At 65.7% G+C, this 25513-nt stretch overlaps 1 protein-coding gene across 1 annotated transcript; it reads left to right on the forward strand.

Moving 5' to 3' along the window:
* Nucleotides 1–363: 363 nt before the first annotated feature.
* On the forward strand, nt 364–12370 carry LOC127464035 (uridylate-specific endoribonuclease A-like). Its single transcript, XM_051774127.1, has 10 exons — nt 364–379; nt 1427–1543; nt 6750–6884; nt 7017–7070; nt 8699–8870; nt 9412–9611; nt 9800–9913; nt 9990–10096; nt 10939–11081; nt 12256–12370. The coding sequence occupies exons 1-10, from the start codon at nt 364–366 to the stop codon at nt 12368–12370; spliced, it is 1173 nt and encodes a 390-aa protein (XP_051630087.1).
* Nucleotides 12371–25513: the final 13143 nt, after the last annotated feature.

The raw sequence follows: 25513 nt of genomic DNA on the forward strand, positions 1-25513 counted from the left end.
GATGTGGGGCTCAGGAGAAGGATGTGGGGCCTGGAGAAGGATGTGGGGCCCTGGAGCTGGATGTGGGGCCCTGGAGAAGGATGTGGGGCCCTGGAGCTGGATGTGGGGCCCTGGAGAAGGATATGACCCTGGAGCAGGGATGTGACCCCGGATCAAGGATGTGACCCTGGGTCAGGATATGGACCCTGGAGCAGGATATGGACCCTGGAGCAGGGATGTGACCCTGGAGCAGGGATGTGACCCTGGATCAGGATGTGACCCTGGAGCAGGATATGGACCCTGGCTCAGGGATGTGCAGCCCCTGGCCCTGCTCTGGGGATCCCCCCGGGCTCCGGATCCATCCCAGAGCTCTTCCCTGTGGGCATGGAGCTGGCACGAGGTGCAGGGGCAGCGGGATCCGGGGGGGTCTCCGGGGTGAGGAGGGGGGAACATGGAGAGCGGAGCAATAGAGGAATGTTTGGATCCAGGCTGAGCTGCCCTTTGTTCCTCCCGGCACAGCCCCCCCCACACCCACCCGGGGGTGCCCCCTCCTCCTGTACCCACCCCGGGGGTGCCCCCCTCCTCCTGTACCCACCCCCGGGGGGGTGCCCCCTCCTCCTGGCACCCACCCCGGGGGGTGTCCCCTCCTCCTGGCACCCACCCCGGGGGTGTCCCCCTCCCCTGGGGACCCACCCCGGGGGTGCCCCCCTCCTCCTGGCACCCACCCCGGGGGTGTCCCCTCCTCCTGGGACCCACCCCGGGGGGGTGCCCCCTCCTCCTGTACCCACCCGGGGGTGCCCCCTCCTCCTGGGACCCACCCGGGGGGTGCCCCCTCCTCCTGGGACCCACCCGGGGGGTGCCCCCCTCCTCCTGTACCCACCCGGGGGTGTCCCCTCCTCTTGGTACCCACCCGGGGGTGCAGACCCCGGCTCTGGCCACCGAGCTGCCCCCACAGACCCCTGGGGCATGCGGGGGGGGAGGGGACAGATGACCCCAAAAAAACCCGGGATGACCCAAAAGCTGGGAATTGGGGTTTCCCGGAGGACCTGGAGGGGGGGTCACAACCTCCCCGGAGCTCGGGGGAGGGGGCTTCGTCACCCCCCAAAAACCCCAAAACGCCGGTCCAGCTCAACATCGAGGGGTCCCCCTCACCGACCCCCCCCCCCCCCGAGTCCCTCTCCCCCGCGCTCCCGATCCCCCCCCTTCCCTCCCTCCCCTCCCCCCCTTCCCCCGGGAGCGGAGCAGGGCCGGGGATAATACTGGATTTTACCAGCCCCGCTCCCGCGCCGGGCGGGCAGCCTGTAATTAAGGGCGCGCTCCTAATGAGTTTTGGGGAAGTTTTTTGGGCGCAGCCTTTGCCCCGTGGAGCCCTCGGATGGCACCAAACTCCTCCCTCCACCCACCCACCCCCCCCCGCGATCCCGGGGGGGGCACCCGCATATAACAGGGAGCACCGGGAAGCACCGGGAAGCTCCGGCATTCCCGCCCGGCATTCCCGGCGGTCATGGAGCCCCTGGATCCTGCTGCTGGGGGCGGGGATCGCCCTGGGGCTGCGTGTCCGGCCGTGAGTAATTTTGGGGAGTTGGGGGGACGGGGGGGGGGGTCAGAGCTCCCGCCGCATCCCACGGGAAGTGGGTTGGGAGAGGAGGGTGGGGGACAGGGCTGCCCAAAAACCAGGAGCTGGGCTGGGCTGGGACAGCTGGTTCCCCGGGAGGTTTGGGAACACAGGGAAAAGGGAGTGGGAAGTGTCCAGGCTGGGAGGTCCCCCTCGAGGTCCGGGGGGCTCGGCCTGGGATGTGGTTTATCCGGGACTGGAGATTCCCCGATGTCTCTGTCTCCTCCGGGTGGAGATTCCCAAGTTTATCCCTCTCCTCCTGGGCTGACATTCCCAGATTTATCCCTCTCCTCCTGGGCTGACATTCCCAGGTTTATCCCTCTCCTCCTGGGCTGACATTCCCAGGTTTATCCTCTCCTCCTGGGCTGACATTCCCTGCTTTTCCCATCTCCTCCTGGGCTGACATTGCCTGGTTTTTCCATCTCCTCATGGGTTGACATTCCTTGGTCTTCATCCTTGTCCACCTGGTGCCCTTCCCTTCCCTTCCCTTCCCTTCCCTTCCCTTCCCTTCCCTTCCCTTCCCTTCCCTTCCTTCCCTTCCCTTCCCTTCCCTTCCCTTCCCTTCCCTTCCCTTCCCTTCCCTTCCCTTCCCTTCCCTTCCCTTCCCTTCCCTTCCCTTCCCTTCCCTTCCCTTCCCTCCCCTTCCCTCCCCTTCCCGGTGCTCCGGAGGGGTTTGGAGGGATGAGGAACGGGAGCTGTGGCTTCCAGGAGCATCCCGGGGGTGGGAATCCCGGGATCCCTCTTGCTCAGAACGTGACCTGTGCCCCCACTTGCGAGGCGGGAATTTCGTCACTCCCGACGCTCCCAACGCTCCGGATCTGCTGTTTCCCGGCTCCCCTCGGGACGAGTGACGGGGAGTTGGGCAAGACAAGGAGCTCCAGCTGCTGCTGGGGTGGGAGCAGGAGGGTTTTCCCTGTTCCCTGCGAGTCATTCCAGAGGGAAAACCGGGATAAGGAGCTCCTGGCTGGGCTGGGGTCGGTGCTTGATGGATCTGCCTGGTGGACCTGGAGTAACTTCACTTCTCCTCGTCTGGGCAGGACAAGGGGGGGGGGAGATTTCCCCTGGTTGTCCCACAGGGATAGTTCCGTGTGGATCGGAGGAGCGGGAGGCGTCACTCCAAGCTTTGGGAAGCTCAGGCTGTAAAACATCCTCGTGTGGGGCTCGTTTGTCCTTCAAAGACGCCCTTTCAGGGGCCAGGCCGGGCCTTGAGCTGGGCTTGAGTCAGGCCAGGCCTTGGGGACGGGCTGTGACTCAGCCCCGTGTCCCAAACCGGGAGAGCCGCCGGGAAAACTCCGTCACATCCCAACCATCTCCCACCCCTGCTGGGAGACACCTCCTGCAGCTCTCCCAGCGGCCCCAAAACCTCCCCAAAATCTCCCTCAGCCCCTTTAAATTTGACTATCGAGGGTGGGCAGTGGCTCTGCGGGGATTTGGTGCTGGGACACACCTCATCCGGCTTTCCCAGCATCCCCAAAAGCTCCTCAGTGCTCCAAAAATCTCTCCCAGCGGCCCCAAAACCTCCCCAAAATCTCCCTCAGCCCCCTTGAATTTGACTATCGAGGGTGGGCAGTGGCTCTGTAGGGATTTGGGGTCGTGCTTGTGCCAGGAAGAGCCTTTCCCTGTGCTGGGAGACACCTCCTGCAGCTCTCCAAGAGCCTCAAAAACCTCCCCAAAATCTCCCTCAGCCCCTCTAACTGTGACCATCGAGGGTGGGCAGTGGCTCTGTAGGGATTTGGGGTGGTGGGAGACACCTCCAGCTCTCCCAGCATCCCAAAAGCTCCTCAGTGCTCCAAAAATCTCTCCCAGTGGCCCCAAAACCTCCCCAAAATCTCCCTCAGCCCCCTTGAATTTGACTATCGAGGGTGGGCAGTGGCTCTGCAGGGATTTGGGGTCGTGCCTGTGCCAGGAGGAGCCTTTCCCTGTGCTGGGAGACACCTCCAGCTCTCCCAGCATCCCAAAAAGCTCCTCAGTGCTGGGAAACACTTCATCCAGCTCTCCCAGCATCCCTAAAACCTCCCCAGAATCTTCCTCAGCCCCCTTCAATTTGATTATCAAGAGTGGGCAGTGGCTCTGTAGGGATTTGGGGTGGTGGGAGACTCCTCCTCCAGCTCTCCCAGTATCCCAAAAACCTCCCCAAAATGTCCCTCAGCCCCTCTAACCGTGACCCCGGGGGTGGGGGGGTGTCCCCGGGGTTCTTTAGGGCCGTTCCCCGGGCAGGGGACAGCCCCGGGGAGGGGGAGGTGACGCTGAGGTGGCTCCTCCGAGAGCTCCCTGAGTGGCCCCTCTGAGTCACCCCTCAGCCCCGGGGGGGGGCCGGGACCTGCTCGGGCTTCACTCGGGTGAGTGATGTGTGGGCAGCTCCCCCTTGCACAATCCCGCTGGAAAACGAGCCGGGAGGAGTGATCTCGAGAGCCGGGATGAGTGATCCCGAGAGCTGGGGATGAGTGATCCCGAGAGCTGGGATGAGTGATCCCGAGAGCTGGGATGAGTGATTCCGGGAGCTGGGATGAGTGATTCCGGGAGCTGGGATGAGTGATCCCGGGAGCTGGGATGAGTGATTCCGGGAGCTGGGATGAGTGATCCCGGGAGCTGGGATGAGTGATCCTGAGAACCGGGATGAGTGATTCCGGGAGCCGGGAGGAGTGATCCCGGGAGCCGGGATGAGTGATCCCAGGTGATTTATCCCCGGCGTGGCCGCCCCGGGCACGGGGGGTGTGTCTGAGATGGAGACCCCCCGTTGGAGCTCCGGGGCTGGGGGGGACTGGTCAGACTGGGTGGGGGGGTCTTGGAGGGCACGAGCGTCACCCACCCCACCCGCGGGTACCCCTTCCCTGCCGGTGCTCCCAGTGCCTCCCGGGTGGGATCAAGAGGCTCTGAGGTGTCTCCAGGACCACCAAAAGCAACCCCCCCCCCCCATTAAAATCCCTCTGGTGTGAAGTGGATTTGCAGGGAAGGAGAAGCAGAGTGGCCACGGCCCCACAGACCCCCCTTGGGACCCGCCTGTCCTCTGGGGGTGCCCCTTTGGTGCCCCACAGATCCCCCTTGCGACCCCCCTGTCCTGTGGGGTGCCCCTTTTGGTGCCCCCCAGACCCCCCTTGAGACCCCTCTGTCCCATGGGGTGCCCCTTTGGGTGACCCACAGACCCCCCTTGAGCCCCCCCTGTCCTCTGGGGTGCCCCTTTTGGTGCCCCACAGACCCCCCTTGGGACTCCCCTGTCCTGTGGGGTGCCCCTTTTGGTGCCCCATGGACCCCCCTTGGGTGCCCCATGGGACCCCCGGGGTGCCCCTTAGACCCCACTTGGGGCCCTCACAGAGCCCCTTTGGGTGTGGGGCCTCCCCCACCCCACTGATCCCCTCTGGGCACCCCCAAAATCCACCTCCACCCTCCTCCAAAGGGCCTTCCTGAGCCTCATCCCTGGGATGTCCCTCTCACCCCTGGAATGTCCCTCTCATCCCTTAGATGCCCCTCTCCTGGCTGGGATGTCCCTCTCACCCCTGGGATGTCCCTCTGATTCCCTGGATGTCCCTCTCCCTACTGGGATGTCCCTCTCTTTCCTGGGATCTCCCTCTCACCCCTGGGATGTCCCTCTCCTGGCTGGGATGTCCCTCTCCTCCCTGGGATGTCCCTCTCCCTACTGGGATGTCCCTCTCCTCCCTGGGATGTCCCTCTCACCCCTGGATGTCCTGGCACAGGACGTGCAGTGTCAGGAGTTGCCCCAGGACACGTTTCCCCTGGAGCTGGAGCTGGAATTGGGCAACCCGGCGGTGCCTCAGATGTTGGTGATTGCAGGGTTGGCAGGGACAGCCACGCCTGAGCCTCCAGGGAGCCTCCAGGGATCCTCCAGAGATCCTCCAGGGATCCTCCAGGAGCCCCCAGAGATCCTCCAGGGATCCTCCAGAGATCCTCCAGGGATCCTCCAGGGATCCTCCAGAGATCCTCCAGGGATTCTCCAGGGAGCCTCCAGGGATCCTCCAGAGATCCTCCAGAGATCCTCCAGAGATCCTCCAGGGATCCTCCAGGGATCCCTTGGCAGGGCAGCAGCGCTTGGGATGTGACTCCTCGGTGTGTCCTGGGAGAGGGGTCCTGGGAGAGGGTCACCCGAGAAGGGTCACCTTCCTGGGAGAGGGTCACCTGAGAAGGGTCACCTTCCTGGGAAAGGATTGCTTTCCTGGGACAGGGTCACCTTCATGGGAAAGGGTCACTTTGCTGGGAAAGGGTCACCTGAGAAGGGTCACCTTCCTGGGAAAGGGTCGCTTTCTTTGGAGAGGGTCACCTTCCTGAGGGAGGGTCACCTGGGACAGGGTTACATTCTTTGGAGAGGGTCACCTTCCTGGGACAGGGTCACCCTTCTAGGACAGGGTCACCTGAGGAGGGTCACCTGAGCAGGGTCACCTTCCTGGGACAGGGTCACCTTCCTGGGACAGGGTCACCTCCCTGGACGGGACCAAAGGCTGCCGGGGTGGCTTTTCCACCACCTCCTGCTCCCACCAGGAGCTGAGGAGGAGCCCGGAGCTGCTTCCCCCGGGGCTGCCTGAGCACAAACCCGACCCCTCGTGCTCCTGCAGCTTCTCCTGGCTGGATGACGAGTGTCCCTCGTCCCTCTGAGGGTGACACCCGCGTCCCTCGTCCCTCTCAGAGTGACACCCGCGTCCCTTATCCCTCTGAGGGTGACACCCGCGTCCCTCATCCCTCTGAGGGTGACACTCCCCCTCCTCAAAGCCCGACTCGCTGCTATTTTTAGCCTCAAAGCAGGTTCTCAGCAACACATTTGTCACACAAACAGCTCGTTTGTCACATAAACAGCTCGTTTGGCATAAATAGCTCGGGAAGGACTTCCCGGTGGGAAGGACGGCCGGGCTGCGGACGAGGGTGTCTGGAATGCGGCAGCTCCTCGGGCAGGGCCCGGGGCGTTCCTGCTCATCCCGGCACCATCCCGGTGAATCAGGAGGAGCAAACCGGGCTGTTTTCCTGCCGGGAACGGCCCCGACGCGGCGGGTCCCCAACGCCAGGGCGGAGATGTCACCCCGATGTCACCTCCGAGCCCCGACAAACGCCCGGGGCGGCTCCAAGGCGGGAGTCGGGGCAGGACGGGATGTTCCCGGCTCGGGAGCCCCTCCTGAGGACCCCCGCGGGTGTTTTTTCTCCCCCCCCCCAGACCTGTACACGGCCCCCGACTCGTGCGAGGGCCGCTGCGGGGAAGCCCCGAGCGAGGAGGACGAGTGTCACTGTCACCCGGGCTGCGGGACCCTCGGCAGCTGCTGCGGGGACTTCGAGCGGCGCTGCCGGCCCGGTGAGACCCCCGGCGCGGGGGGTGGGCGCGGGGGGTGGGCGCGGGGGTCTCCCCCGGGGGGTGGGGGGTCCTGGGAGGGCTCCATCGCCCCCCAGAGCGGCTCCGTCACCTTTTCCTTTCGGCTCCGTGCAGGCGGGGACGGGGAGGAGGAGGAGGATGAGGATGAGGAGGCAGCTCCAGCCCGAGGTGAGTCTGCCCGGGGTGAGGGGGGGGGGAAAGGGGGGGAAACAGGAGGAGCCTGGGGATGAGCCCCGCGGTGTGACCCCCAAACCCCACGGGGATGTGCTGGGACTGTGTCCCTGTGCCCCCCAAACCGCACAGGGACCCCCCCGGGTCGGTGTTCCCAGGGTCCTGTACACCCCAAACCCCACAGGGACCCCCCTGGGTCGGTGTTCCCGGGGTCCTGCACACCCCAAACCACCCCCCTGGGTCGGCGTTCCCAGGGTCCTGTGCACCCCAAACCCCACAGGGACCCCCCTGGGTCGGTGTTCCCAGGGTCCTGCACACCCTAAATCCCCCAGGGACCCCCCCCGGGTCGGTGTTCCCGGGGTCCTACACACCCCAAACCCCACAGGGACCCCCCTGGGTCGGCGTTCCCGGGGTCCTGTGCACCCCAAATCCCACAGGGACCCCCTTGGGTCAGTGTTCCCAGGGTCCTGCACACCCCAAACCCCACAGGGACCCCCCTGGATGGGTGTTCCCAGGGACAGGATCCAAGGGAACGGCTGGAGCTGTGCCAGGGCAGGGTGAGGTTGGATCTCAGGGAAAGGTCCTTCCCCCAGAGGGTTTTTGGACACTGAACGGGCTCCCCGGGGTTTGGTCACAGCCCCAAACCTGCCAGAGCTCCGGGATTATTTGGACAACGCCCTCAGGAGTTGGGATTTTGGGATTAGTGGGATTTTGGGGCGTCCTGTGCAGGGCCAGGCATTGGATGATCTTTGTGGGGCCCTTCCACCTCGGAATATCCCTTGATCCTGGGACCCCCTGGGGGTATCCATGGCCTCGGGGCATCATCCTGCTTCCAGCACCACTCCCGGGAGCAGGGTGGGCACGGGGAGCCCGCCGGGGGCTGGAATTTGCATCCCCTGCCCACCCCACAGCTGAGGGATGGGGAGGGGGCCGATCCCAGTGGGTGTGTCACACGGAAGGGGGGGGCTGATCCCAGGGGATGTGTCACACGGAGCAGGGTCATCCCTGAAAATGGGGAGGGGGCCGATCCCAGGGGATGTGTCACATGGAGAGGGGTCACATCTGGGAGGAGGGGGCTGATCCCAGTGGGTGTGTCACACGGAGCAGGAGGGGGCTGATCCCAGTGGGTGTGTCACATGGAGAGGGGTCACATCTGGGAGGAGGGGGCTGATCCCAGTGGGTGTGTCACACGGAGCAGGAGGGGGCTGATCCCAGGGGATGTGTCACACGGAGCAGGGTCACACCTTGGCGGGGGGGCAGGGGCTGATCCCAATGGATGTGTCACACGGAGTAGGGTCACACCTGAATGGTGGGGAGGGGGCCGATCCCACTGGATGTGTCACACGGAGCAGGGTCACACCTTTGGGGGGACAGGGGCTGATCCCAATGGATGTGTCACACGGAGCAGGAGGGGGCTGATCCCAGGGGATGTGTCACACGGAGCAGGGTCACTCCTTGGGGGGACAGGGGCTGACAATTCCCGGCTCCCCCGGAGCCCAGGGAAGGCTCCCCGTGGCCACCCAATGTCCGTGGTTTTGGGGAGGGTCTGGCCCCCCCTGACGGCCCCCCGGGGATCCGATGGGTGCCGGACGACCCCCCGCAGCCCCTCCCGTCCCTCCCCACAGGCGGCTTCTCCCGGAGCCGCGATTCCATCACGGAGCGGGAGCTCCTGGAGCTGTCGGAGCAGCTCTACGGGCTGGATCACAACCGGGCCCGGCCCGGAGACATCGCCCTCAACCCCCAGCACCGGGCGGGCCCCGGAGAGACCGGACACGGGCGGGACCTGTCGCCGCAGCCGTGAGTGGCCACCGGGGGGAGCCTGGGGGGGGCCGGTGGTGGCCCCGGGGCCACCAGGGCTGGTGTGGGAGGTCCTGTGGGGTCTGTGATGGGGCAGCAGGTCCTGTGGGGTCTGTGATGGGGCAGCAGGTCCTGTGGGGACTGTGATGGGGCAGGACATCCTGTGGGGTCTGTGATGGGGGCAGGACATCCTGTGGGGTCTGTGATGGGGCAGCAGGTTCTATGGGGTCTGTGATGGGGCAGCAGGTCCTGTGGGGTCTGTGATGGGGCAGCAGGTCCTTTGGGGTCTGTGATGGGGCAGGACATCCTCTGGGGTCTGTGATGGGGGCAGAACATCCTGTGGGGTCTGTGATGGGGCAGCAGGTCCTATGGGGTCTGTGATGGGGGCAGGGCATCCTGTGGGGTCTGTGATGGGGCAGGACATCCTGTGGGGTCTGTGATGGGGCAGCAGGTCCTGTGGGGTCTGTGATGGGGCAGCAGGTCCTGTGGGGTCCGTGGGGAGGAATCTCCTCTCCCTTACCCGCTCCCCCCACCCCTCCAGGCTCTACAAACACGTCAACGAGGAGCTGTTCTCCAAACCCACCTACTCCAGCTTCATTAAGCTGCTGGATAATTACCAGCGGGCCACGGGCAGGGAGGAGGAGGTGACGGCGGAGGAGCTGCGGGAACAGGACACCTTCCTCGGGGAGGCGATGGCGACCGAGCTCATGAGGACGCTCTTCGCCTTCCTCCGCCAGAAAAGTGGGTTGTGGGGCGGGGAGGGGGCTGCGGGAATTCCCCGAGGGAAGCTCCGGCCGGGAGGGAGGTGCCCCGGGAGGAGCGGGATAATTCCCGAGGGGCGGGATGGGGTGAGGGTCGGGATGGGACGAGGGATGGGGGAGCTCTTCCTCTCCCAGCGCTCCCAGTCCCGCCTCCCTCCTGCCCCGCAGACCGCTACGACTCCGAGCAGGAGTTTCTGGAGGATTTGAAGGGGATGTGGTTCGGGCTCTACTCCAGAGGGGACGGAGAGCAGGACTCCAGCGGCTTCGAGCACGTCTTCTCAGGTACAGCCCGACCGGGGCGGGGGAGAGGGGCACTGGGGGGGCCGGGGGCTCACCCCGGGGTGTCCCTCGTGTTTAGGGGAGGTGAAGAAAGGGAAAGTGTCCGGATTCCACAACTGGATTCGCTTCTACCTCCTGGAGAAGCAGGGAACGGTCAACTACCTGAGCCACAACTTCGACGGGCCGGTGAGTGAGCCCGGGGGGGCAGCAGGGCCTGGGGGGTCTGGGATGGGGCAGTAGGGCCTGTGGGGTCTGGGATGGGGCAGGACATCCTGTGGGGTCTGTGATGGGGGCAGGACAACCTGGGGGGTCTGTGACGGGGTAGCACCACCCCAAACCAGCCTCATCCCAATGGGATGGATCCAGAGCCTCAGGGGTGGATCCAGAGCCCCAGGGATGGATCCACAGCACCAGGGATGGATCCACAGCACTGGGGATGGATCCAGAGCCTCAGGGGTGGATCCAGAGCCTCAGGGATGAATCCAGAGCCCCAGGGATGGATCCAGAGCCCCAGGGGTGGATCCACAGCACCAGGGGTGGATCCAGAGCCCCAGGGATGGATCCAGAGCTTCAGGGGTGGATCCAGAGCTTCAGGGATGGATCCAGAGCCCCAGGGATGGATCCAGAGCCTCAGGGATGGATCCACAGCACCAGGGATGGATCCACAGCCCCAGGGATGGATCCACAGCACCAGGGATGGATCCACAGCACTGGGGATGGATCCAGAGCCCCAGGGATGGATCCACAGCACCGGGGATGCTCCTCCTGCTTCCCTGGGTGTCCCGGGGTGGGGTGGGGTGAGCAGGTCCGGAACAAACACCCCAACACCCCGAAAGGCCCCTCCAGCCCTCAGGGGGAGGTTCGGGGCCGGGGGGCTCCTCTGGGGTCTCTCAGCCCGGTCGGACCCCGCTCTGTCCCCGGGGTGGGTGTGTGAGGATTCCCGGGGCACGGGGGGGTCCGGGTGGATTCCTGGAGCCCCCAAGGCCGGGGCTGTGACCCCCCCGTCCCCCTGTCCCCCCGTCCCGCAGTGGGACACGTTCCCCACGGTGCTGGGGCTGCAGTTCAGCTGGGACGGGTTCCACAAGGAGGTGGGATCCGCCTTCGTCGGCTCCAGCCCCGAGTTCGAGCTCGGCCTCTACACCCTCTGCTTCCTGGCGCGGCCCGGCCGGGCGTGAGTACCGGGGCTGGGCTGTCCGGCTGTCCTGGGGCTGGCTGTCTGTCCTGCTCTGTGTGTCCTGGGGCTGGCTGTGTGTCTGTCCATCTGTCCTGCTCTGTGTGTCCTGGGGTTGTCTGTCTGTCCATCTGTCCTGCTCTGTGTGTACTGTACCTGTCTGTCCTGGGTCTGTCTGTCTGTCCTGGGACTGTCTGTCCATCTGTCCTGCTCTGTGTGTCCATCTGTCCTACTCTGTGTGTCCTGGGGCTGGCTGTGTGTCCGTCTGTCCTGCTCTGTGTGTACTGTACCTGTCTGTCCTGGGGCTGTCTGTCTGTCCTGGGTCTGTGTGTCTGTCTGTCCTGCTCTGTGTCCTGGGGCTGTGTGTTCTGGGTCTGGCTGTCTGTCCATCTGTCCTGGGTCTGTGTCCTGGGTCTGTCTGTGTGTCCTGGGTCCGTGTGTCCTGGGTCTGTCTGTCCTGGGTCTGGCTGTCCTGGGTCTGGCTGTGTGTCCTGGGTCCATGTGTCTGTCCTGGCTCTGTCTGCCCTGTGTGTCTGTCTGTCTGTCCACCCCGTGCCTGCCTGTCTCTCTCCTGGGAGATGGGATCGTGGGATGAGGGCCCAGGGATGGGACTGGAGATGGGATGGTGGGATGAGGGCCCAGGGATGGAGCAGTGAGGGTGTGGGATCACTGGGAGCATCCCGGAGATGGAATCGTGGGATGAGGGCTCAGGGATGGGGCTGGAGATGGGATTGTGGGATGAGGGCTCAGGATTGCCCCTGGAGATGGGATTGTGGGATGAGGGCTCAGGGATGGGCAGTGGGATCACTGGGAGCATCCCGGAGATGGGACTGTGGGATGAGGGCTCAGGGATGGAGCAGTGAGGGTGTGGGATCACTGGGAGCATCCCAGAGATGGCATTGTGGGATGAGGGCTCAGGGATGGGCAGTGGGATCACTGGGAGCATCCCAGAGATGGGACTGTGGGATGAAGGCTCAGGGATGGGCAGTGGGATCACTGGGAGCATCCCGGAGATGGGACTGTGGGATGAGGGCTCAGGGATGGAGCAGTGAGGGTGTGGGATCACTGGGAGCATCCTGGAGATGGGATTGTGGGATGAGGGGCCGGGGCAGGGCCGGTGTTGGGGCACCAGGACCCCGCGGGGCCCGGGGGGTGACTGGCCGTGTCCCCACAGGTGCCACCTGAGCCTGGGCGGGCACAGCCTGAGCATCCAGACCTTCCCCTGGACCAAATCCACCTACGGCGGCGGCCGGAGGTTCATCGCCACCGCCTACGTGATGTCACCGTGAGGGGACATCGGGGACGTCCCCCCGCCCTCCCCGCGCCGCCCCCGGCGCTGCTCGGGACCGGTTCGGACTGGTTTGGACTGGTTTGGACTGGTTTGGACTGGTCAGGACTGGTCTGGCTGCGGGACGTGGAGCTGTGGGACCAGCGCAGGGTCCGGAGGGAGCTGGGCAGGACAGGGGTGGCCGAGCCCCGTGAGGGGCCAGAGGGGACAGAGGGGGACCCCCGAGCCCCCCTGAGCGCTGCAGTCCCCGGTGACGGCAGGAGAACGGGGAAAGGGGGGATCTGCCCTGGGAAGGGGGGGATTTGGTGTGGGGAGGGAGGGATTTGATGTGGGAAGGGGGGATTTGATGTGGGAAGGGAGGGATTTGGTGTGGGAAGGGGGGATTTGATGTGGGAAGGGGGGGATTTGCCGTGGGAAGAGAGGGATTTGATGTGGGAAGGGCGGGATTTGTCCTGGACAGGGAGGGATTTGTCCTGAACAGGGACGGATTTGCCGTGGGAAGAGAGGGATTTGATGTGGAAAGGGAGGGATTTGCCGTGGGAAGGGCGGGATTTGCCCTGGACAGGGAGGGATTTGCCGTGGGAAGGGAGGGATTTGCCCTGGACAGGGAGGGATCTGCCGTGGGAAGGAGGATCCCGGAGGGAAATAAATGCGGGCTCCGGCCGGAGAAGGGTTTGGTTTCGGTGCAGGAGCTGCTGCTCCCCACAGGCCACCCCAGCACAGCCCCCCCTCCACCGCAGCCCCCCAAACTCACCCTGCCCTCCTTCGTCCACCCCCGCCCCCGCTTGTCCCCCCAGCCCCTGTCTGAGCCCCCCCATGCACTGCCCTCCCCCCCCCGAGACCCCCCAGGCTCCATCCCAGGGGCAGCCCCTCCCCGGGGACCCTCCTGGGGAACTGGGGTCTGGGGGGGGGGCTCCTCCCACGTCCCTGCACGCTCGGGCGGCTCCCCGGGGGCTGCAGGTCCCCAGAGACCCCCCAGATCCCCCCCCCCCGAGCTGCTCAGGGCTCCGGGGGCTTCTCTCAGCTCTGCACCGGGGGGGGGAACCAAACAGAGCCCCGGGGGGGGGGGGGGCAGCGGGACCCCCGGGCTGGCACCCACCGTGCCCCCCGCGCTGCCCCAGTGTCAGGGAATGACCCCCCAGTGTCAGGGAATGACCCCCCAGGATCAGGTGAAGACCCCCCAACTCCCCCAAGGCACTGGGATCCCAGAGACCCCCCCAGGCTTGCCCCCACTGAACCCCCCTGGCTGCCCTGGGGGTCCCACAGCCCCCCCACTGCCAGCAGAAGACCCCCCAGCAGCCCCACGGTTTCCCAAGGCACTGGGATCCCACAGCCCCCCCATTCCCAAGAGAAGACCCCCATCACCCCCCTCACTACCCCGGGGGTCCCACAACCCCCCCATTCCCAGGAGAAGACCCCCACCAGCCCCATCACCCCCCCTCGCTGCCCCCGGGGGTCCCACAGCCCCCCCAGCGCCAGGAGAAGACCCCTAGCACCCCCTCGCTGCCCCCGGGGGTCCCACGGCCCCTCCAGTGCCAGGAGAAGACCCCCAACAGCCCCATCACCCCCCTCGCTGCCCTCGAGGGTCCCACAGCCCCCCCAGTGCCAGGAGAAGACCCCCATCACCCCCATCACCCCCCTCACTACCCCTGGGATCCCACAGCCCCCCCATTCCCAGGAGAAGACCCCCATCCTCCCCCAGGGCACCGAGATCCCGCCCACCTCCTCCCCCCCCAGCCCCTTCTCCCGCTCGCTCCCCGCGGATTTGGGGGGTCACCGTGGGCAGGGGGGGGACACACCCACCCACCAGCTGCCCCCCGGCTGCCCCCCGACCCCTCCCCGTGCCCCCCGACCCCTCCCCGTGCCCCCCGACCCCTCCCCGTGCCCCCCGGGCTGGCAGCCGCGGCGGGGGGGGATGTCCCGGGGTGGCCGAGCCGGGGGCTCGGAGCTTTCCCGGGAGCTCGGAGCTTCCCGACAGATGGTCGGGAACCGCAACAGTTCCCGGGGAAGGGCTGGGAGCGCCCGCGCCATCTGCCAGGGGTCGCGGGTGACCCCCGAACCCCGCCACGGGGGCGGGTTGGCCCGGGGGGGGTGTGGAGGGATGAGGGGGGGGGGGATGCCAGAGGTTGATTTATAGAAATGCGCCGGGAAAAGGGGCAGGGGGAGGTTTGGGGGGGGGTGGGATCGGGGTGGGTGGGGGGTGTCCCTGCATCGGCTCCCTCCCGTGGGGGTCTGTGCCCGGGGGTGGGGTGGGCCGTGCTCAGGAGAAGACCCCCCCAACCCAGAACTGTGGGGGTCCCACAGCACCCCCCATGGCCAGAAGAGCCCCCCAGCCCCATCGCTTCCCAGAGCTCTGGGGGTCCCACAGACCTTCCTACACTCAGGAGAAGACCCCCCCAGCCCCATCACTTCCCAGAGCTCTGGGGGTCCCACAGACCCCTCCCACACTCAGGAGAAGACCCTCTCCCCCCCCCCCCCCAGCCCCATCACTCCACGAACCTCTGGGGGTCCCACAGCCCCCACATGTCCAGGAGAAGACCCCCCCAATTCCATCACTCCGAGAAGCTCTGGGGGTCCCACAGACCCCTCCCACTCTCAGGAGAAGACCCCCCCAGTGGTCCAGTGGCACGAAGGGACCCCCGGGAGCCCCCGAATCCCTCCCCATCTTCCCCCCCAGGGGGTCCAGCAACAAGGGGGACCCCTTGGAGTCACCAAATCCCTCCCCGTCCTCCTGCCCCGGGGGTCCAGCGGCACGGGGGGATCCCCTGGAGTCACCGAATCCCTCCCTGTCTCCCTGCCCCGGGGGGACCCCCTGGAGCCCCCAAATCCTTCCCCATCCTCCTGCCCCCGGGGTCCAGCGGCACGGGGAGACCCCTTGGAGTCACCGAATCCCACCCCATCTTCCTTGCCCCTCCAGCAACAAGGGGGGACCCTTTGGAGTCACCAAATCCCTCCCCATCTTCCTGCCCCGGGGGGACCTCCTGGAGCCCCTGAATCCCTCCCCATCCTCCTGCCCCGGGGGTCCAGCAGCACGGGGGGACCCCCGGAGTCACCGAATCCCTCCTCATCCTCCTGCCCAGGGGGTCCAGCGGCACGGGGGGATCCCCTGGAGCCCCCAAATCCCTCCCCATCTTCCTGCCCCGGGGGGACCCCCGGAGTCACCAAATCCTTCCCCGTCCTCCTGCCCTGGGGGTCCAGCGGCACGGGGAGACCCCTTGGAGCCCCCGAATCCCTCCCCATCCTCCTGCCCCGGGGGTCCAGCGGCACGGGGGGACGCCCTAGAGTCACCCCACGCGTGGGGAAAGAAGCCCCGGGGAGGGCAGAGAGGGCAGGGAAGGGTAGGGAGGGCAGGGAAGGGCAGGGAAGGGTAGGGAGGGCAGGGAAGGGCAGGGAAGGGCAGGGAGGGCAGGGAGGGCAGGGAAGGGCAGGGAGGGCAGGGAAGGGCAGGGAGGGCAGGGAAGGGCAGGGAAGGGCAGGGTCGGGGCGGGGAGGGGGGGCAGGTGCCGACAAGCTGCCTCCAGCTCCATCTGCTCCCGCCCCGGGGGGGTCTCCAGGGCCCCCCGGCTCTGCCTGCCGGGGGCTCTCGGGGGGCCCCCGGAGCTGCCTCGTCCCCCAGCTGAGCTCGGGTTTGGGAGGGGGCGGGTTTGGGGGCTCCCTTTGGGGGCTGCCCGGGGGCCTCTGGCACGTGGGGACACTCGGAGGGGGGGTTTTGGAATGTTGGGGTGTCCCCTCGGTCCCCCCAAAGCTCTCACTGTGTGGGAGGGTTGCCCGTGATTCCCCCTTTTTCCCGAGCTGTGGAACTGGATAGAGGAGGAGGAGGAGGAGGAGGAGGAAGGAGCATCCCTGGAGCATCCCAGGGCCAAGGGAACTGCCCCGGGCAGGCAGGAAGGATCCTGGAGAGGCAGGAGAGATCTTGGAGGGGTAGGAGAGGTCTGGGAAAGGCAGGAGGGATCCTGGAGGGGCAGGAGAGATCTTGGAGAATCAGCAGAAATTTTGGAGGACCAGTAGAGATTCTGGAAAAGCGGGAGGGATCCTGGAGAGACAGGAGAGACTCCAGAGAAGCAGGAGAGGGCCTGGGAAGGCAGGAGGGATCCTGGAGAGGCAGGAGGGATCCTGGAGGGGCAGAAGTACTGGAGAGGCAGGAGGAATTCCAGAGAAGTGGGAAAGAGCCTGGGCAGACAGGAGGGATCTTGGAGAGGCAGGAGAGATCCCAGAGAAGCAGGGAAGAGCCTGGGAAGGCAGGAGGGATCCCGGGCAGGCAGGAGAGGTCCTGGAGGGACAGGAGAGGCCTTGGAAAGGCAGGAGGGATTCCAGAGATGCGGGAAAGAGTTTGGACAGGCAGGAGGGAACCCGGGCAGGTAGGAGGGATTCTGGGCAGTTGGGAGGGATCCTGGACAGGCAGGAGGGATTCTGGGCAGTTGGGAGGGATCCTGGACAGGCAGGAGGGATTCTGGAGAGGCAGGAGGGATCCTGGACAGGCAGGAGGGATCCTGGAGGGGCAGGAGAGTTCTCCCTCGTTTTGAAGGAGGGGTGTGGAATATTCGGGGTCCCGGGTGGAGGAAGGCTCTGCCTCCCCCCCTCCCCATCCCCACCTCAGCTCCTCCACTGGTTCTTGTCACCCTCAGAAATCCCTTCCCGAGGGATCCCACCGGGATTTATCCCGCGGCAGCCGCAGGGTTCCCCCCCCCCAGCTCCGGAGCGAGGATGAGGAGGGTTCCGGCTCCACCGGAGCCCCCCGGAAGGCCGAGCCCGCGGCATTAGACCCTAATCCGGGCGGCCGCGGGGGCCGGGCCGCTGCGCGGAGGCTCCTTAATCCCCTCCCGTAACCGATCCGGCTCTAAATGCCCCGATGGGGCCGCGGGCGCATCTGCTGCGGCCCCGCCTCGGCCCCAGAGAGGAGGAGGAGGAGGAGGAGGAGGAGGAGGATGCGGGAGGGGAATTCGCTAAACCGTTTATCCCGGCGGTCAGAGGGCAGAGCTGCCAGGACGGGATTCCAGCTGGAAGCGCCTCCCGGCCCCCCCTGGAGCGGCACCGCTGGGCTGATCCCGGGAAAAAACCGAACGACCCGCTCTGGATGCGACCACCCCGCCCTTTTTTGGGGGGGCTCGGGGCTTTCAGGGCGGCAGAAATGCCCCCCAGGAGTGAGCCCCGCGCTCTGCCCGGTCCTCGTGGAGGGGTGGGATGAGGGGGGAGGTGTTTTCCTGCCTCTGGGAAAACGGGGGGGGGCTCAGGAACTGAGAAAACGACCCCAAATCCCCCAACCCCGACACGGCCGGGGGGGCTTTCAGTGAGCAACCAGCGGGCGGGGACCCCTCGGAGCATCCCCCCTTCCCACCCCCCCGGGATGCAGCGGACAGAGGGCGGGATTTTGGGGCTGGTAAATCCCGCCGGGATTTTGGGGCTGGTAAATCCCGCCCGGATTTTGGGGCTGGTAAATCCCGCCCGGATTTTGGGGATGATAAATTCCACTAGAATTTTGGGGTTGGTAAATCCCGCCGGGATTTTGGGGCCGGTAAATCCCGCCCGGATTTTGGGATGGTAAATCCCGCCCGGATTTTTGGGATGGTAAATCCCGCATGGATTTCGGGGATGGTAAATCCCGCCGGGATTTTGGGGCCGGTAAATCCCGCCCGGATTCTGGGGCCGGTAAATCCCACCGGGATTTTGGGGCCGGTAAATCCCGCCCGGATTTTGGGGCCGGTAAATCCCGCTCAGATTTTGGGATGGTAAATCCTCCCTCGGCAGCGATTTCCCCCGGGGATGGAAGGGGTGGGGGGGAGCAGAGCGGAGCCCCCCCGAGCCCCCCGAGCAGCGCCGGCAGCTGGGCTGGGGGTCCCCCCCGAGCAGAGGTTAATGAGGGAGCGGGGCCGGGAGCGGCGGCCGTTGCTCCAGATGGACACGGGAAAGGGGAGGGGGGGCGGCAGGTCCCGGGGTCCTGCCCGCGTTTTTGGGGAAGGGGGGGGCAGAGACCCCTCCCCTGCGCTGCCACGAGCCCCCCTTCCCCCCCGAAGTGCGGGGTGAGGCCGTTGGTGCCCCGATCTGCTGCTCCCGGGGATGCTCCCCCTGGGATCGAACCGACACCGCGGGGGGGAACCGGACCCACAGCGCGACCCCCCGGGGGGTTCGACACCCCAAACCTTGTCCCCCGAAGGGTCTGACACCCCAAAGTGTCCCCAGAGGGGTCCGACACCCCAAACCTTGTCCCCAGAGGGGTCCGACACCCCAAAGTGTCCCCTGAGGGGTCCGACACCCCAAACCTTGTTCCCCGAGGGGTCCGACACCCCAAAGTGTCCCCCGAGGGGTCCGACACCCCAAACCTTGTCCCCAGAGGGGTCCGACACCCCGAAGTGTCCCCTGAGAGATCCAACACCCCAAACCTTGTCCCCCGAGGGGTCCGACACCCCAAACCTTGTTCCCCGAGGGTTCCAACACCCCACAGCACCCAGTTGCGGGCACGGTGAGGACACAGGGTGGGCACTGCATCCGGGGGCGGCCGGGACCCCGGGCACTGCCCCGACCCATCCACGGCTCAGGGTGGGCACATCCCGGATCCCGGGCACTGCCCCCGACCCATCCATAGCTCAGGGTGGGCACATCCCTGTCCGCGGGCACTGACCGGTGTGGGCACATCCCTGTCCCCGGGCACTGCCCCATCCATAGCTCAGGGTGGGCACATCCCTGTCCCCGGGCACTGCCCCGACCCATCCACGGCTCAGGGTGGGCACATCCCTGTCCCCGGGCACTGTCCTTGAACAATCCACGGTTCAGGGTGGGCACATCCCGGATCCCGGGCACTGCCCCGACCCATCCATAGCTCAGGGTGGGCACATCCCTGTCCCCGGGCACTGCCCCATCCAAGGCTGGGTGCGGGCAAATCCCGGATCCCGGGTACTGCCCCATCCACAGCCTAAGGTGGGCACATCCCTGTCCCCGGGCACTGCCCCATCCATAGCTCAGGGTGGGCACATCCCTGTCCCCGGGCACTGCCCCTGCCCCATCCACGGCTCAGGGTGGGCACATCCCTGTCCCCGGGCACTGCCCCCGACCCATCCATAGCTCAGGGTGGGCACATCCCTGTCCCGGACACTGACCGGTGTGGGCACATCCCTGTCCCCGGGCACTGTCCTTGAACAATCCACGGTTCAGGGTGGGCACATCCCGGATCCCGGGCACTGCCCCCGACCCATCCATAGCTCAGGGTGGGCACATCCCTGTCCCCGGGCACTGCCCCGACCCATCCACGGCTCAGGGTGGGCACATCCCTGTCCCCGGGCACTGTCCTTGAACAATCCACGGTTCAGGGTGGGCACATCCCTGTCCCCGGGCACTGCCCCGACCCATCCATAGCTCAGGGTGGGCACATCCCTGTCCCCGGGCACTGCCCCATCCAAGGCTGGGTGCGGGCAAATCCCGGATCCCGGGTACTGCCCCATCCACAGCCTAAGGTGGGCACATCCCTGTCCCCGGGCACTGCCCCGACCCATCCATAGCTCAGGGTGGGCACATCCCTGTCCCCGGGCACTCGCCCTGCCCGCCCCTCTGCCCGCCCCGCTGCCCGCCCCTCCCGGCCCGTTGGGGATCGCAGCCGGGGGTGGGGGGTTTGGGGGGGTCGCGCCCGTCGCCCCCCGCGCTCCGGCTCGTGGCCAAGGAGCCCGCGGGGGCCCCCGCGCACCTTCGGGGACGCGGAGCCAACTGTTCCCCGGCGGGCGCGGGCGCGGCTGATCCAATCCATCAGGGGGGTAATGAGCTATGAAAGTGCCGATTCAATTAAGGGGCACCGCGGCGGGAGGCAGCGCCCGGCGGCAGACGGAGAAAGGAGCCCGCTCCCCTCTGAAAGGCTCCATCTGTGCCGCCCCGGCCCTTTGTGCTCCCTCAAAGGGCCGCAGCCGCACACACACAAAAATAATAATAATAATAAAAAAAAAAACAACCAAAAAAAAGCGGCCGCGGCCCCGGCGGGCGCTGGAAGAGGCTCCGGAGATCCCGCCGGGAATGAGCCGGCGGGGAAAGCGAGGCACGGGAAAGGGAGGGGAAGGAGTTTGGAACCGGTTGGGGCGGGAGATGAAGCGCTCGGGGCTCGGGGGTTGTGAACGGGCGGGTCGGGGGTTGTTTGGGGGGTTTGGGCTCGCGTTGGGATCGTCCGGGAAGCCTGGAATGGTTTGGGTGGGGTGAGACCTTAAAAATCGCCTCGTTCCAGCCCCTGCCCCGGGCAGGGACACCTTCCACACCTTCCACACCTTCCACCGGCCTGGCTGGCTCCAGCCCGGCCTTGGACACTTCCAGGGATGGGGCATCCCCTGGGAAATCCATCCCAGCCCCTCCCCACCCTCGCAGGCAGGAATTCCTTCCAATATCTCCTCTAAACCAGCACGTGGAATCCCGGAATGGTTTGGGAGGGACCTTAAACATCCCCTTGTTCCGTGGGCAGGGACACCTTCCCCCAGCCCAGGCTGCTCCACTCTGGCCTTGGACACTTCCAGGGATGGAGCATCCCCCGGGAATGAGCCTCCTTGGAAGATCCTGGAGCTCTGGGGGGGCAGGATGAGCCCCCAAATTTGGGTTGTTCCTCAGGGCTGGGCCTGTCCTGGTGCCACCTGCCCGGGGGGGGACAGGTGACATCTGGGTGTCCCCTCAGGACAGGAGGGATCCCGGTGTGGGATCCAGGAAAATAAATACCGGGAGAAGCCAGAACTGAGCCCCCAGGCAGGGGAGGAGCAGGAACGGGAGCCCCGGGGCTGGATTGGGATGTGGGATGGACTGGGATGGACTGGGATGGATGTGGGATGGACTGGGATGGACTGGGATGGATTGGGATGGATTGGGATGTGGGATGGACTGGGATGGATTGGGATGGACTGGGATGGATTGGGATGGATTGGGATGTGGGATGGATTGGGATGGACTGGGATGGACTGGGATGGATTGGGATGGATGTGGGGTGGATGTGGGGTGGATGTGGGGTGGACCGGGGTGGACTGGGGTGGATGTGGGATGGACTGGGATGGATGTGGGGTGGCTGTGGGGTGGATTGGGATGGATTAGGATGGCTGTGGGATGGATTGGGATGGATGTGGGATGGACTGGGATGGACTGGGATAGATGTGGGATGGACTGGGATGGATTGGGATGGACTGGGATGGCTGTGGGATGGATTGGGATGGATGTGGGGTGGATTGGGATGGACTGGGATGGATTGGGATGGCTGTGGGATGGACTGGGATGGACTGGGATGGATGTGGGATGGATTGGGATGGATGTGGGGTGGCTGTAGGATGGACTGGGATGGACTGGGATGGATGTGGGGTGGCTGTGGGGTGGATTGGGATGGATTGGGATGGCTGTGGGATGAACTGGGATGGATGTGGGATGGACTGGGACGGACTGGGATGGACTGGGACGAATTGGAGCCCTGCCTGCCGGTGCCCGGGGGGGCGGGAGGGGGACCTTGGACAATCCCCCCCCCCCCCTCTGGAATTCCCGCGGGGCTCGTTCGGGCTGGAAACGCCCCCCCCTCCCGAGGCCTCTCCCGGCTGATTGCAGCTGGGGAGGGATTGGCCCGGGGGCGAGTCTAAAGCCGGGATTATTCCTGTACAAACTCTGATTAAAGCGCCCCCCGGACCCTCCCTAAGCCGGGCTCTAATCTCGCCCCGCCAGAAACGGCTCCGTCAACAACTCCCCGTCCCTGCCAGGGGCAACTCAACAGCTCCCCGTCCCTGCCAGGGGCAACTCAACAGCTCCCCGTCCCTGCCAGGGGCTCCTCAACAGCTCCCCGTCCCTGCCAGGGGCAACTCAACAGCTCCCTGTCCCTACCAGGGGCTCCTCAACAGCTCCCTGTCCCTGCCAGGGGCAACTCAACAGCTCCCTGTCCCTGCCAGGGGCTCCATCCCCAGCTCCCCGTCCCTGCCAGAGGCTCTGTCCTCTGCTCCCCGTCCCTGCCAGGGGCTCCTCAACAGCCCCCCGTCCCTGCCAGGGGCTCCATCCTCAGCTCCCTGTCCCTGCCAGAAAAGGTTCCATCCTCAGCTCCCCATCCCTTCCAGAGGCTCCATCCCCGGGGCTCCATCCCTTCCAGAGGCTCCATCCCCAGCTCCCGTCCCTTCCAGAGGCTCCATCCCCAGCTCCTGTCCCTTCCAGGGGCTCCATCCCCAGCTCCCCATCCCTTCCAGAGGCTCCATCCCCAGCTCCTGTCCCTTCCAGGGGCTCCATCCCCAGCTCCCCATCCCTTCCAGAGGCTCCATCCCCAGCTCCCCATCCCTTCCAGAGGCTCCATCCTCAGCTCCCCATCCCTTCCAGAGGTTCCATCCCCAGCTCCCCGTCCCTTCCAGAGGCTCCATCCCCGGGGCTCCATCCCTTCCAGAGGCTCAATCCCCAGCTCCCCATCCCTTCCAGAGGCTCCATCCTCAGCTCCCATCCCTTCCAGAGGCTCAATCCCCAGCTCCCGTCCCTTCCAGAGGCTCCATCCCCGGGGCTCCATCCCTTCCAGAGGTTCCATCCCCAGCTCCCGTCCCTTCCAGAGGCTCCATCCCCAGCTCCTGTCCCTTCCAGGGGCTCCATCCCCAGCTCCCCATCCCTTCCAGAGGCTCCATCCCCAGCTCCCCATCCCTTCCAGAGGCTCCATCCCCAGCTCCCCATCCCTTCCAGAGGTTCCATCCCCAGCTCCCATCCCTTCCAGAGGCTCCATCCTCCATCCTCAGCTCCCGTCCCTTCCAGAGGCTCCATCCCCAGCTCCCATCCCTGCCAGAGGCTCCATCCCCAGCTCCCGTCCCTTCCAGAGGCTCCCCCCGCAGCCCCCGCTCCTGCCGCCGCTTTCTGTGCCGCGGATTAACCTGCGGGGCCCGGAGCTCGGAGTTTAAAATCCAAAATGAACCCCGGCCGCGGGGCTGTGTCTCCCTCTCCCCGGGTTTGTGTGTCTTGGCCGGGGCTCCCCCTGGACGCGATCCCGCCCTTGGGCGAGGGAAGGGGCCCGGGGGAATTCCCGGTGCTTCCCAACTGCCGGGGGGGATGTCCCGGGGCTGTCCCGGGATGGGGGAGTGACCCCGGTCCCGTCCCGGTCCCGTCCCGGCGCGGCCTGAGCTGGGGACGCTCCGTGTTCCCGGGGACATTCCAGGACAATTCCCGCCCACGTGGGATGGTTGTGGGATGGATTGGGATGTGGGATGGATGTGGGATGGATTGGGATGGGTTGGGATGTGGGATGGACTGGGATGTGGGATGGCTGTGGGATGGATGTGGGATGGATTGGGATGTGGGATGGATGTGGGATGGACTGGGATGTGGGGTGGACTGGGATGGGTTTGGATGTGGGATGGGTTGCGATGTGGGATGGATGTGGGATGGATTGGGATGTGGGATGGATTGGGATGTGGGATGGCTGTGGGATGGATTGGGATGGGTTGGGATGTGGGGTGGCTGTGGGATGGGTTGGGATGGATTGGGATGTGGGGCAGATGTGGGATGGACTGGGATGGGTTTGGATGTGGGATGGATTGGGATGTGGGATGGATGTGGGATGGGTTGGGATGGATTGGGATGTGGGATGGATTGGGATGTGGGGTGGATGTGGGATGAGTTGGGATGGATTGGGATGTGGGGCAGATGTGGGATGGGTTGGGATGTGGGGTGGCTGTGGGATGGGTTGGGATGTGGGATGGATTGGGATGTGGGATGGCTGTGGAGTGGCTGTGGGATGGACTGGGATGTGGGGCAGATGTGGGATGGACTGGGATGTGGGATGACTGTGGGATGTGGGGTGGATGTGGGATGACTGTGGGATGGGTCGGGATGGGTTTGGATGTGGGATGGCTGTGGGATGGATTGGGATGTGGGGTGGATGTGGGATGGACTGGGATGGGTTTGGATGTGGGATGGCTGTGGGGTGGCTGTGGGATGGATATGGGGTAGATGCGGGATGGACTGGGAGGTGGGATGGGTTGGGATGGAGGATGTGGGATGGCTGTAGGATGGCTTGGGATGTGGGGTGGCTGTGGGATGGATTGGGATGGATGTGGGGTGGATGTGAGATGGATTGGGATGCAGGATGGCTGTGGAGTGGCTGTGGGATGGATTGGGATGGATGTGGGATGCGGGGTAGATGTGGGATGGACTGGGATTCAGGATGACTGTGGGATGGCTGTGGGATGGACTGGGATGGCTGTGGGATGGATTGGGATGTGGGATGGCTGTGGGATGGACTGGGATGGACTGGGACGTGGGGTGGGTGTGGGGTGGATCCAGACCCCCAGGTGAGAGGGGGAGGCTGTGGGTGCTGAGGGTGGAATTGTGGGGGATTCAGGGGGTCTGTGGGTGGGATTGGGGGGGTTCAGGGGGTCTGTGGGTGCTGCTCAGGGACCCCAAAAGCAGGACAGGGCCATTCCCACCCCTGGGGGGGGGGGTCAGGAGGGTTCCATCTGGGTTTGGGGGGTCCCAGGAGGGGGTCTGGGACCCCCCATTGATAACCTCGGGTTAAAGGAGCTCCGAGTGTCTCAGAGCCCGAGGGGGGGTTGGGAGGGCCAGGATGTCCCCCCAAAGGTCGGGAATGCTCTGGGATGTGGGATGGATTGGGATGTGAGGTCCCCCCAAAGACCAGGAATGCTCTGGGATGTTCCCCCAAAGACCAGGAATGCTCTGGGATGTCCCCCCCAAAGGCTGGGAATGCTCTGGGATGTCCCCCCAGAGGCCGGGAATGCCCCGGGATGTCCCCCCAAAGACCAGGAATGCTCTGGGATGTCCCCCAAAGGCTGGGAATGCTCTGGGATGTCCCCCCAGAGGTCGGGAATGCCCCAGGATGTCCCCCAAAGGCTGGGAATGCTCCGGGATGTCCCCCAAAGTCTGGGAATGCTCTGGGATGTCCCCTAAAGTCTGGGAATGCTCTCGGATGTCCCCCAAAGTCTGGGAATGCTCTCGGATGTCCCCCTCAAAGGCTGGGAATGCTCTGGGATGTCCCCCCAAAGACCAGGAATGCTCTGGGATGTCCCCCAAAGACCAGGAATGCTCTGGGATGTTCCCCCCAAAGGCCGGGAATGCTCTGGGATATCCCCCCAAAGACCAGGAATGCTCTGGGATATCCCCCCAAAGACCAGGAATGCTCCGGGATGTTCCCCCCAAAGGCTGGGAATGCTCTGGGATGTCCCCCCAAAGACCAGGAATG

This window comes from Manacus candei, unplaced genomic scaffold (genome assembly GCF_025592945.1).
Source record: "Manacus candei isolate 608988 ecotype Guabito, Panama unplaced genomic scaffold, ASM2559294v1 h1tg000187l, whole genome shotgun sequence".
NCBI classification, from domain to species: domain Eukaryota; kingdom Metazoa; phylum Chordata; class Aves; order Passeriformes; family Pipridae; genus Manacus; species Manacus candei.

Excerpts from the sequence above, each read along its gene's own strand:
- LOC127464035 (XM_051774127.1), top strand. Across the intron at positions 9,914-9,989 it reads CTTCGAGCACGTCTTCTCAG|GGGAGGTGAAGAAAGGGAAA; the intron begins GTACAGCCCGAC and ends CCTCGTGTTTAG. Across the intron at positions 10,097-10,938 it reads GCCACAACTTCGACGGGCCG|TGGGACACGTTCCCCACGGT; the intron begins GTGAGTGAGCCC and ends CCCGTCCCGCAG.